We start from the raw sequence: 13267 nt of genomic DNA on the forward strand, positions 1-13267 counted from the left end.
TGCTGAAGCTGCGAAGCCGGCCGAGCTGCTTTTTCGTTCCTGAGGCTCAGGGCGCGCGTGGCGCGCGTGGGGCCGGGTTCCCCCCCCCCCGTCCCCCCAGTGCACGGAGGGGAAGGGCACCGCGGGCACGCGGGCCGCACCTGGGGGGCCAGTCTCCCCGCAGCTCGCGGGCCGCGCCGGGTGGGCGCGCGCGGGGGAGTCCCCGGTCCCTGTCAGGGCGGGGCGAGACCACGGCTCTGGGTCCGTGGGGGGGGGGAAGCGTGGGCACGCGCGAGCGGGGGCGGGCTGTCCAAGGCACCGCGGGCTCCAGCCGCAGCCCCGGTGGCCGGCTGACGGCACGGGGGGAGAAGATGGCTGCTGGGGGGCCGCCGGCCGCCGGCCCGGCGGTGCGGCGCTGAGCCCCGCTGCCCGGATCCCCCTCCCGCGTTGGGCGCGCCCACCTCGGGGCTCCCGCGGGCCCCCGCCCTACCGGGCGCGCGGGGCTGGAGCCCAGGCAGTTGGCGCGAGCCGCGGGCGAGGCGGGGCCGCGCGCGGGGTCCCCTCCCCCTCCCGCAGGTCCCCTCCGGAGCGCTCCTCGCCGCCCGCGCCGCCCGCTCTCCGCCTCCGGCCCGGCCCGGGGCGCCGCGGCAGTGGGCTTGGCTCGCCGAGGACAAGGTCAGGAGACCGAGAGGCGATGCTCCAGTGCGACTGGAGGGAGCCGAACGGAGGCGACAGCGACTGGGATCTGTCCCTCCTGACCGGGGAGCGGGACTGGGGCAGGCGCCGGTGAGGGGGAGGAGGAGAAGCGGCGGCGGCGGCGGCGGCGCGGTTTTCTCCGGCCGGATTTCCCCTCCTGGAGCATCGCTGTCCGCGCCCGCGAGCGCAGCCCCGCCGGGCAGGGGCCCCGGGGAAGATGGAGCCGGGGGGCCGGGCCCGCATTGGCCCCCCGCAGCCGGCGGCCCCGGGGCTGTGGAGGGCTCGGCCGGCGGGCGGCGGCGGCGGCGGCGGCGGCGGTGGTGGTGGCGCCTCCTCCTGGCTGCTGGACGGGAACAGCTGGCTGCTGTGCTATGGCTTCCTCTACCTGGCCCTCTACGCGCAGGTGTCCCAGTCCAAGCCGTGCGAGAGGACCGGCTCCTGCTTCTCGGGCCGCTGTGTCAACTCCACCTGCCTCTGCGACCCGGGCTGGGTGGGGGACCAGTGCCAGCACTGCCAGGGCAGGTTCAAGTAAGTGCCTTCGCCGGACTCCGCATCTCAGCCCTGCCCCGCACCGGTCGCGCCCCCTCCCATCCTTCGCCCCCCTCCCCGTGTTCTCAGGCGGCCTCGGGTCCCCCGGCTGGGCGCCACCCGCGGCGCGCGCCGCGAGCGGGGTCCTCGCCTCCCTCTGCAGCCCTGGAGCCCCCGGGGCGCTGGGCTCCGCGCGGAGCCCCGACCTCTGGGCACTCGAAGCTCTCTCCGTGGTCCAGATGTCCGCAGCGACTTCTGGTCCCCTGCTCATCAGCATTTCCGTACTCAGTTATGGTGCCAAACACCATTTTGTTAGGTCACTAGTTTTTAATGGAAAAATGTGCAAGTGACTCCTGAAATACTTGGACGATGCAAAACAATCAATCAATGCAGAAATGTAAAGGTTAAAAGTTATGGTCTACCAGTACGTCCCTCTACTCCCATCCTACTGCTCTCTCTAGAGGTAGCCGTTGATAACATTTTAGTTTATTTAGTAATAGTTTATGATGGGGTTACTCTGTGCCAAACACTGTTAAGCGCCTGACGTGGATTATCTCGTTTGTTCCTCACAACAACTCTGTGAGTTGCTAGAATTATTATGCCGGAATCACAGAGGTAACTGGAGGCAACGGGTTTAAGTAATTTGCCCAGGATTGCACAGTGGTAAGGGCCGAATTATGATTCCCAATCAGCTAGTTTAACTCTAGAATGTTTACTTATAGCCAATATATTATGTTGAATTTGCTAGGACAGGTTTAATTGAGAATACAAGAGTGACTTTGGGTTACATAAAATGGTGAAATATCTGGACTCTTTAATATAGGGAAGGTAATGGATTTTTCCAACTGTTTGTTTCACTATCAGCTGCCGTGTGAGAGCATCATCGTCTTTTTTCCTGAAGCTCAAGGCCCTAAGGAGTTTGCGTTACAATAGTAAAGACACATTCCCCCTATTGGTGGATAAATTTTACGTTCCTGCCTGATAGGGAAAGAAATGGGTGAGTGCGGGGGAGTAGCAAGATACTTGAGGCCATTAGGGTAGCCACCTGACAATCTGCAGGTAACAATCATTAAGTAAGGAAACTTCTTAGATGGTTACTGTGAAGTTTGCTGGCTGTTTTGTGGCTCTGAAATAACACTGGGTAGATTACTGATATTTTTTGTCAGGATGATAGCAAAATCTAAGTGAAATGTCTCCGTCTGTAAGGCAGAGCTAGGAATATTGTCCACCTTATTAATGTGTTATAGGAAAATGCCCTAGGAGTTTTGTTTTATTTTATTTTATTAGGAAAATGTCCTGGGAGTTTTAAATATAGCATATTTTCCTTTTTTTTTTTTTTAACTGTTGCTAGTTAAAACAGTGTTCCTTAAAGCTCTTGTGAAACTATTTTTTTTTAAAGGACACTTTAATTTTAGGTAGATCCTATTTAAATTTACAGCAGGCTTTTGGAAGTGAAATCTCAAAATGAAGCTTTATGACGTTCATTTGTGGCAATAGGTTGAAATGTTTTCTCACTTCTTTCACAAATTAGTATAATAGTATAGTTTTGTTTGGTACGCCTTTGGGGACACAAACCTCGGGAAAAGAACCTCGCCCACTCTCGAGGTGCTAATTAAAAGTTTTAAAAAGTGTTTCAAGATAAGGAAAGATGTCTTACTGAATTGTGCTTGTTCATAGCGTTTTTTTTTTTTTTTAACTTAAGTGTTTTTAAACTTGGGCTATGACAATTTCAGCCAGCCTTTTTATCAACCAAGAATCTTGAACATATAAACTGGCAGCCAAAAATGAAAAAAGCTGCATCAATTTTTTACATCTTTCTATTAATAGATAGGAAGATTGCTTGATTCATATGTGATTTAGGGATTTTGGCCTTTGTGTAGGTGGATTTGCTCCATTTATCTAAAGAGGACAAAGATTGCTGTAGTGCTGAGAAGCTTCTATATACATTTTATAGTAGTGGAACTTGTTAATCAGCTAGGTCCGTAGCCTGTAACCTTGCTAGCAGATGTTGTCCCAGTTAGTAGGCAAGGCCACAGATCAAGTTAAACCAGCTTAAATAACATGGGGAGATGATGTTCATAAACATAATATGTTAGTGAGTAAGGAATAGTTTCTTTAATACAGTTAATTAACAAACCCTGAACTAATCATTGAATATAAATAAATTCTTTGGAAGTCGTTATATGATTCATTGTACTGTATTGGTAAGTACTTTTTCATTTCTCTGTGGAATACAAGCTATTAATTAGATAAATACAACTGGCACTACTCTGTGTTTTATGTATACTCTTAGGGGTAAAACTTGGTAGTTAATGTTAAAGGGAAGAATCAATTTAGAAGACGGGAATTCTTCCTGGTAGAGTATATGCTAAGCTAAGAAAGGTTTGTTTGAAGTTTGGTGGCTTATTTTATTCAGCATTTGAAGTAATAATGTAGTGGGAAAGACTTTAACTGGAAATTCTCACTTCATTAATTATCTTGAAAATCTTTTACTAAACTGAAGGATAGCAACCTAGAAAACATATCACAAATGATCAATCTTGGTAAGCAGGTGTCAAAATTAATTGGCTGGTTTCATGATAACTTAGGTGTTTTGTTTTTTTTTTTCTTTCCTACTGTAGGGATTTTACTGAGAGAGTATTCCTCAAATGGTTCTTTAGAATGAAAGATTAATGTTGGGGGAGGGGGTGGAGTGCAGAAGCAAATGTATCAAAAGTGCTACTTTAGTTCTTTAAGCATTGATTGTAGTCTTTTATCTGTTTCCATTTGAATAGAATAAAACACATAGAATTACAAGCGATTTCTCACAGAGGTATAATGAAATGAATACTGATCTTTGACTAAAGCTAGGCTGAAATGTTTAAGACTGAGAATCAGGACAGTGCCAATTTGAAACATAAGGATATGATATATGCTAATTTGAGTAATAGTTACTTGAGTAGCTTAGTAGAACATTAGTTCAGAAAACAATTTGTTGCAAACTTTACCAAAATGAATGGCATTCTCTTTTAGAAACCAGTTCTTTGGAATTATTTCTGTAGAATAGTTGAGATTTATATTTATATAAATTTATATTTTGTGATCAGACTTGGACATTTTCTTGTTAATGTGACTTAGGGGCCTATGACTTCTAATTTCTATATAAAACCTAAATTAATGCTCTGAGATTGGAAAATATTTCATTATATTAAGAACAATTTCTAAATGTAAATTTATTAAAACACATTTATTGGGTATTTTTCTAAAATCTATTAAATCTTTAATGTATACATATTTATAGAAAATTTTTATTTCTTTTAGGAAAGGGAGGGAGACAGAGTGAGCGAGGGGAAGGGACAGAGAGAGAGAGAGAGGGAGAGAGGGAGAGAGAGAGAGAAAGAGAGAGAGAGAGAGAGAGAGAGAGAGAGAGAGAGAGAGAATCCCAAGCAGGCTCTGTGCTGTCAGTGCAGAGCCCGACATGGGGCTCAATCTCACGAATTGTGAGATCATTACCTGAGTCAAAGTCAAGATTTGGATGCTTAACTGACTGAGCCACCCAGGTGGCCACTGTACATAGATTTTTTTAAAAACTCTTAGGTTAGTCAAATGTGGATACTGAAATTCTCATATTTATAATAGAAGTATTCTATTTCTGGTGACAGCAAAATGAACATATACTGTTAAGAATTTCTTTGCTGTTATGAACAGAAAGGGGCAGGGTTAATTATGTAAATATGTTTTCTTAACTACTTTTAAACACATATTTGGAATCTTTTTTATTAATAGTAGAGAAACTGTCAGTAACACTGAAGGTGCACCCAATACTCTCTGACCTCTTTCTCCCTCCTTCTTTCCTTTCCTTCCTTCCTTTAATTTTTTAATGCTTTCACCCATAAGTTTTTTTTAAGTTTTTATTTAAGTTGTAGTTAGTTACCATACAGTGTAATAATAGTTTCAGGTATACAATATAGTGATTCAACACTTCATACAACACCCAGTGCACATTGCAGTAAGTGTACTCCTTAATTCCCAGCCCAACCCCCCTTCCTTTCTGGTAACAGTCTTCTTTATTTTAAACTAAGATTATAATATGTAATTTATATACATGGGTTCTTTATATTATTAAAACATACAGTTACACAGTATAAATTTAAAACAGTCTAAACAGAATATTTCTAAGATCCTAAATTGATAAAGTAAGTTATTTGCAGTAGCATGGTTTTCAAGACCACCTGTCTGCAGATTTGACTCTGCTCCTGTTTTTTTTTTTCTTTCTTTCTGTACTTGTCTTTATTCTCTTTCCTGTCTGGTCTTTGGTTGGCTGATTACTAGACATCTTTTAAATCTTAGCTTACACTAGTACCTAAAGGAGGCTTTTCTGACTTGTCAAACTGTGCCCCCTTATTATACACTCTTACAGCAGTCTTTTTCCTTTTTATTACTTTCAAAAGGAATCATTTAATCGGAATTATAAGTTTTTTCATTATTTTTAAGACCTTTATTGAGGTATAGTTGACATGCAATAAATTATAAAATTTAAAAAGTTTTGTCTCTGAAACTATCACCATAATCATAATCATAAAAATATCCATCACACCCAAAAGTTTCATGTGCCCCTTCGTAATCCTTCCCTCTCCTTCCTGCTGCTTCTCCCTATCCCTAGGCAATTACTGAGCTGCTTTCTGTCACTATAGACTTGTTGGATTTTTTAGAATTTTATATAAGTGAAATTATACATTGTGTATTATTCCTTTTTGTCTGGCTTCGTTCACACAGCTTATTTATTTTGAGATTCATTAATGGTGTATCAGAAGTTTATTCCTTTTAATTGCTGAGTAGTATTCCGATGTATGGATATACCACAATTTGTTTTTCACCCACAGAAGGGCATGTAGGTTGTTTCTAGTTTTTGGCTATTCTGTATAAAGTTGGTATAATCTTTTATGCAGAAGTCTTTATACGGACATATGCTTTCATTTGTCTTGGGTAAACACTGAAGAATGGAATGACCGGTTCACATAGCAGATACATGTTTACCTTTTCAACAAACTGACAAACTGTTTTCCAGAGTGGTTCTATTATTTACATTCCCACCATCAGTGTAGGAATCTTCTATTTAATTCACATTCTCACCAACACTTGGTGTGGTCAGTCTTTTAAATTTTGGCAGTTCTGGGGCGCCTGGGTGTGCAGTCGGTTAAGCGTCCGACTTCAGCCAGGTCACGAACTCGCGGTCCGTGAGTTCAAGCCCCGCGTCAGGCTCTGGGCTGATGACTCAGAGCCTGGAGCCTGTTTCCGATTCTGTGTCTCCCTCTCTCTCTGCCCCTCCCCCGTTCATGCTCTGTCTCTCTCTGTCCCAAAAATAAATAAACGTTGAAAAAAAAAATTTAAAAAAATTAAAAAAAATTTTTTTGGCAGTTCTAATTTGTATGTAGTGATATGTCATTGTGGTTTAATTTGCATTTTTCTAATGACTAATGGTGTTGAGCATCTTGTCATGTGCTTACTTGCCATCTGTATATCTTCTTTGGAGAGGTATCTGTTCAAAACTTGCACATTTAAAAACACTTTTGTTACTGATTTTTATGAGTTTTTTACACATTCTGGATATTAGTTCCATATCAGATATATCATTTGCAAATTTTTTTTCTTGGCTGGGGCTTGTCTTTTTATTCTCTGAACAAAGAATTTGTTTTCAAAGAACACAAGTGTTAACCATTTTTTAAAAACATGTTAACTTATTTATTTTTGAGGGGGGAGAGAGGGAGAGGGAGAGAGAAAAAGAGAGAGAAAACACAAGTGGGGGAGGAGAGACACAATCTGAAGCAGGCTCCAGGCTCTGAGCTGTTAGTGCAGAGCCTGATGAGGGGCTCAAACCCACGAGCCATGAGATCATGACCTGAGCCAAAGTCAGACGCTTAACTGACTGAGCCACCCAGGTGCCCCAAAGAACACAAGCTTTAAATTTGATGAATTCATTTCTTTCTTTTAGGCATTACATTTTTGGTGTTATATCTCCGAGACCTTTGCCTGGCTTATAATTCCTCTTGAATTTTTTTCTAGAAGTTTTGTAGTTTTAGACTTTACATTTAGTTTTATAGTTTGAGTTAATTTCTGCATATGGTGAGAGGTGGGGATCTCAATTCTTTCTTTCTTTTTTTACATATAGAAATTCAGTTGTTCCAGGACCATTTTAAGAAGACTATCCTTTCTCTGATAAGTAGCTTTATATCTTTGCCAAAACCAGTTGTTCATATATTTGTGTGTTTATTTGTGGATTCTACTCTGTTCCATTGATCTCTTTGTCTGTTTGTATGTCAGGACAATAATATCTTGGTTATTGTAGCTTTATAAGTCTTGAACTCAGCAAATATTAAGTCCTTCAATTTTGCCCTTTTTTCAATTATTTTGGCTATTCCGGGTTCTTTTAATTTCCTTATGAATTTCAGAATCATCTTGCCAATTTCTTCAAAAAAGTCTGCAGAGATTTTACTTGGGATTGTGTTGAAGTTACAGACCAGTTTGGGGGGGCAGTTGACCTCCTATTAATATTTTTTCTGACTCATGAACATGGTATATCTCTCCTTTTATTTAGGTCTTCTTTAATCTCTCAGCAAAATTTAAAAATTTTTACTGAACGGTTCTTACAACACTTGTCACTTTTCCCTGAATATTTCACATTTTTGGATGCTGTTATAAACTATATATATTTTTACTTTTAATTTCTGATTGTTGCTATTATATGGAAATACAACTGGTTTTTTTTAAAGTTAATCTTGTGTCTTTCATTCTTACTAAGCTCATTAGTTGTAGTAGATTTCTATAGATTCCTTATGATATTTTGAATAGATGATTATGTTGTTTGCAAATAAAGATACCTTTACTCCTTTGTTTGCAATCTGGATGCCTTTTATTTTCTTGCCTTATTTCACTGCCTAGAATCTCCATTGCAGTGATCTATACATGTGATGGCAGGGGTCAACTGTATGTCATTCCTGATTTAGGGGGACAATATTTAATCTGTAACCATTAATATGATGTTATCTGTAAATTTTTTGTAGATCTCTTTTATTGCATTGAGGATGCTTTTTTCTGTTCCTAGTTTGCTGAGAGTTTTTATTGGGATGGATATTGGATTGTGTTGAATACTTTTTCTGCATCTATTGAGGTGATCATATCATTTTTCTGTTTGTTGATATTATGAATTATATTGCTTTCATTTGATGTTGCCTTCATTTGATTTAACATATATAGCTACAAGTTCAATTTAAGTAATATATGTATATATATGACTGTATAACTAGAATTTGTTAAGATTTATTTTCCAGAATATTGTCCATCATGGTAAACATTCCTTGTGCATGTGAAAAGAATGTGTATCGTGGGTGGAACGTTCTATACATTTCAGGAGATTGAGCTGATTCACAGTTTTGTTCAAGTTTTCTGAAACCTTTGATTTTCTGCCTATTTCTATCAGTTATTGGGAGAGTGGTATTAAAATCTTCAGTTATAATTTTGCATTTATCTTTTTTACCCCTGTAGTCTTATCTGTTTTGCCTCATGTATTTTGAAGCTCTGTTATTAAGTGCATAGAATTCCTTTTGATAAATTGACCCCTTTTTCATTATGAGATGACTGTTGAAAAGATGATCCTTTTTTCATTGATGTCTTTGTACCTTTGTTAAAAATCAATTGGGTATCTCTATGTCTGTATCTGTTTCTTGACTATGTTCTGTTCCTTTGATCCATGTGTATGTGTCTGTCCTTTTGAGAGTCTCTCTTTTTTTTTTTTTTGACTATTGTTGCTTTACAGTAATTCTTGAAATTAGATAGTGAGATTCCTATAACTTTTTATTTTTGAAAACTCATCTAGCTTTTTCAGTTATTTGCTTTTCCACATATTAGAATCAGTTTGTCAATTCAAAAAAAAAATCCTACTGAGTGGGATTTTGTTGACTTGGGATCATTTTGGGAAGAACTGACATCTAAACAATACTGGCTTCTCCAGTCCACCAACATGATATATTTCTTCATTTATTTAGGTGTTCATTTATTTCTTGCATCACTGTTTTGTAGTTATTAGGTATAGATCCTTTTTGTTAGATTTATACCCAAATAGTTTGTGTTCTTTGATGCTTTGTAATTGATGTTATTTTTTTCAGTTTGTTTCCATTTGATCATTTTTATTATGTGGGAATACAATTGAGTTTTTAAAATTTTATTTAAATTCAAGTTAGTTAACATACAGTATAATATTGGTTTCAGTAGTAGGACCCAGTGATTCATCACTTACATTTAACACCCATTGTTTATCCCAACAAGTGCCCTCCTTAATGCCCATCACCCATTTAGCCATCCCGCCACTCAACATCCCTCCAGCAACCCTCAGTTTGTTTCTCTGTATTTAAGGGTCTCTTATGGTTTGCCTCCCTCTCTGTTTTTATCTTATTTTTCCTTCTCTTCCCCTATGTTCATCTGTGTTTCTTAAATTCCACATATGAGTGAAATCATATGATAGTTGTCTTTCTCTGCCTTATTTCACTTAGCATAATACACTCTAGTTCAATCCATGTTGTTGCAAATGGCAGGATTTCATTCTTTTTGATTGCCGAGTAGTATTCCATAGTGTATGTGTACACACACATATATACATACATACATACATACATACATACATACATACCATATCTTCTTTATTCATTCATCGATTGATGGACATTGGGCGTTTTCTATAATTTGGCTGTTTTGTAAATGTTTATTTATTTTTTGAGAGAGAGAAATAGAGGCAGAGGCAGAGAGAGAGAGAGGGAGACAGAGGATCTGAAGTGGGCAAAGTACTGACAGCAGAGAGCCTGATGCCGGGCTTGAACTCATGAACTGAGATCATGACCTGAGCCGAAGTTGGACGCTTAACTGACTGAGCCACCCAGGTGTCCCAATTTGGCTATTGTTGATAGCACTGCTATAAACATTGGGGTTCATGTGCCCCTTTGAATTAGCATTTTTCTATCCTTTGTGTAAATATCTAGTAGTGCAATTTCTAGTCCTTAGTGTATTTCTATTTTTAATTTTTTGAGAAATCTCCATACTGTTTTCCGGAGTGGCTGCACCAGTTTGTATTCCCACCAACAGTACAAAAGGACTCCTTTTTCTCTGCATCCTTGCCAACACCTGTTTTTTCCTGAATTGTTAATTTTAGCCGTTCTGACAGGTGTGAGGTGGTATCTCATTGTGGTTTTGATTTGTGTGTCTCTGATGATGAATGATGTTGACTTTGTATCCTGCAATGTTGCTAAACCCACTTAGTTTTAGTAGCTTTTCTTATATAGATTCCTTGGAATTTTCTACATAGACAATTAGGTTATCTGTGCATGGAGACCATTTTACTTCTTCCTTTATAATTATATAAACATAATTTATGGGATAAACCCCACTTGGTCACAATATATTGTAATTTTTGTATATTGGTGTATTTGATTTGCTGTTTTGTTGAGGATTTTTGCTTCTGTATTCTCAAAAGATACTGCTTTGTAATTTTCTTTAATGGCTTTTCTTATGATAATGGTAGCCCTATAAAATGAATTAGAAATTGCCCCCTCTTCTGTTTTCTGGAAGAATTTATGTAGAACTGGTATTACTTTTTTCTCAAATGTTGGTAAAATTCATCAGTGATGCCAGCTGGACCTGAGATTTTCTGTGGAAAGGCTTGCAACTATGATTTCAATTTTTTAAAAAGTTTATTGGGGCGCCTGGGTGGCGCAGTTGGTTAAGCGTCCGACTTCAGCCAGGTCACGATCTCGCGGTCCGTGAGTTCGAGCCCCGCGTCAGGCTCTGGGCTGATGTCTCAGAGCCTGGAGCCTGTTTCCGATTCTGTGTCTCCCTCTCTCTCTGCCCCTCCCCCGTTCATGCTCTGTCTCTCTCTGTCCCAAAAATAAATAAACGTTGAAAAAAAAAAATTAAAAAAAAAAAAGTTTATTTATTGATTTTTGAGAGAGAGAGAGAAGGGGGAGGGACAGAGAGGGAGAGAGAATCCCAAGAAGGTTCAGCACTATCAGTCCAGAGCCTGTCCTAGGGCTTGAATTCGTGAACTGTCAGATCATGACCTGAGATGAAATCAAGAGTCGGATGCTTAACCGACTGAGCCACCCAGGCACCCCTGAATTGAGATTTTAAAATAGATGTAGGGACATTCATTTCATTGATTTCTTTTTGAATGAGTTTTAGTAGGTTGTCTTAGATTGACCATTTCATCTAAGTTTTCAAATTTGTGGGCTTAAAATTGTGTATAATACTCCCTTATTATCCTTTTAGAGTCTGTGGAGTCTTGAGTAATATTTCTTCTATTTCTGATACTGGTAGTTTACCTTTTCTTTTTTCTTGCTTAGTCTGTCTATATAACTATTGATGTTAATGGTCTTTTCAAAGAATATGTTTGGTTTCATTGATTTCCACTATTTTTTTCTTTTGTTGTTGTTTTCAGTTTCATTGAATGCTGTTTCCTTTGGTTTTAATTTGCTTTTCTTATTCTAATTTCCTAAGATGAAAAGCTTAGATTGTTAATTTGAAAGGTTTTTTCCCTTTCTAATAAAAGCATTTTAATGCTATATGTGTTCTTCTAAGCACTGCTTTAGCTGCATCTCACATATTGTTATGTAGTGCTTTCGTTTTATTCAGTTCAATATATTTTCCAGTTTTCCTTTAGACATCTTTTTTGGCTTATGTGAGCAATTTTTTTAAATTTTCAAAGGTTTTTCTGTTATTTATTTCTAGTTAAATTCCATTATGTTAAAAGAACATACCTTGTATGATATCAGTCCTTATAAATTTGTTAAGACTTGTGTCTGGAAAAAATATGGTGTATTGTGGTGAATATTAATATGTGCAGTTGAAAATAATTCTCTTGAGTGGAATGTTATAGAAATGTCAGTTGGGTCAAGTTGGTTGTTGATATTGTTTAGATATGTATATCCTTCCTAGATATTCTGTCTGGTTCTGTTGGTCACTGAAAGAAGAGTGTTGAAGTCTCCAACTGTAATTATGGATCTGTTTCCTTTCACTTCTGTTAGTTTTGTCTTTGTTTTGAAGCTTTTTTGGTGGGTGCATATACAATTAGAACTGCTGTGTTTTTTTGGTGAACTGATCCATTCATCATAGTATCATTTCCTGCCTCTTTGGTAATTGTTTCTGCTTTGAAGTCTACTTTGATATTAATAGCCACTATTTTATATAAATAAATATATATATGTATATATATAACATATATATATTTCAATCCAATCAAATAATCACTTTTTATGTCTTTGTATTGTTTTTCAGTGGTTATGCTAGTATGCTAGTGACTACAATATGCGTACCTACCTTTTTGTAATCTATCCAGAGTTAGAATTATTTTACTTCAGGTAAAATTAAGTTTTAGAACCATGTTTGTCCACTTATCCATCCCCACTCACCTTTGCTATAATTGTCATATACATCAAATGTGCTTGTATGGCAAACCTCATCAGATAAAATTGTAAATTTTGCTTTCAGCAATATACATATTATAAAGAACTTGAGGGGAAATGTTGTCCTTTATATTTTCTTGGATATCTGCTTGCTCTTTTGCTTTTTGCAGTTCTGAGATAGAAATTTCCTCTTAGGGTCATTTTCCTTTAGTATGAACCACTTTTCTTTTCTTTCTTTCTTTCTTTTCTTTTCTTTTCTTTTTTCTTTTTTTTTTGTTTGTATTTCTTTTCAAACATGACTGTTGCTGATGTATTTTCTTAAAAATTTTTTTGGCCTAAAATAATACCTTTATATTGACCTCCTTTGTGAGGGATGTTTTTGCAGGTATAGAATTCTAGGTGGTCAGTTCTTTCCTTTCAGCATTTTATTTTTTATTTATCTTAAAGATTTTTTAATTTTTTTTTTCAACGTTTATTTATTTTTGGGACAGAGAGAGACAGAGCATGAACGGGGGAGGGGCAGAGAGAGAGGGAGACACAGAATCGGAAACAGGCTCCAGGCTCTGAGACATCAGCCCAGAGCCTGACGCGGGGCTCGAACTCACGGACCGCGAGATTGTGACCTGGCTGAAGTCAGACGC

At 39.3% G+C, this 13267-nt stretch overlaps 1 protein-coding gene across 1 annotated transcript in view; it reads left to right on the plus strand.

Annotated features, from left to right (window-relative positions):
- The first annotated feature begins 765 nt into the window (after nucleotides 1–765).
- The window catches only part of ATRNL1 (attractin like 1), a 782697-nt gene continuing 770195 nt past the window's right edge, over nucleotides 766–13267 (plus strand). The window contains exon 1 of the mRNA XM_043597648.1: nucleotides 766–1203. Within this exon, the coding sequence (XP_043453583.1) occupies nucleotides 893–1203 (311 nt within the window). The 5' untranslated portion in view covers nucleotides 766–892. The remainder of the gene's footprint in view (nucleotides 1204–13267) is intronic.

The sequence above is a fragment of the Prionailurus bengalensis genome, chromosome D2 (genome assembly GCF_016509475.1).
Source record: "Prionailurus bengalensis isolate Pbe53 chromosome D2, Fcat_Pben_1.1_paternal_pri, whole genome shotgun sequence".
Lineage (NCBI taxonomy): Eukaryota > Metazoa > Chordata > Mammalia > Carnivora > Felidae > Prionailurus > Prionailurus bengalensis.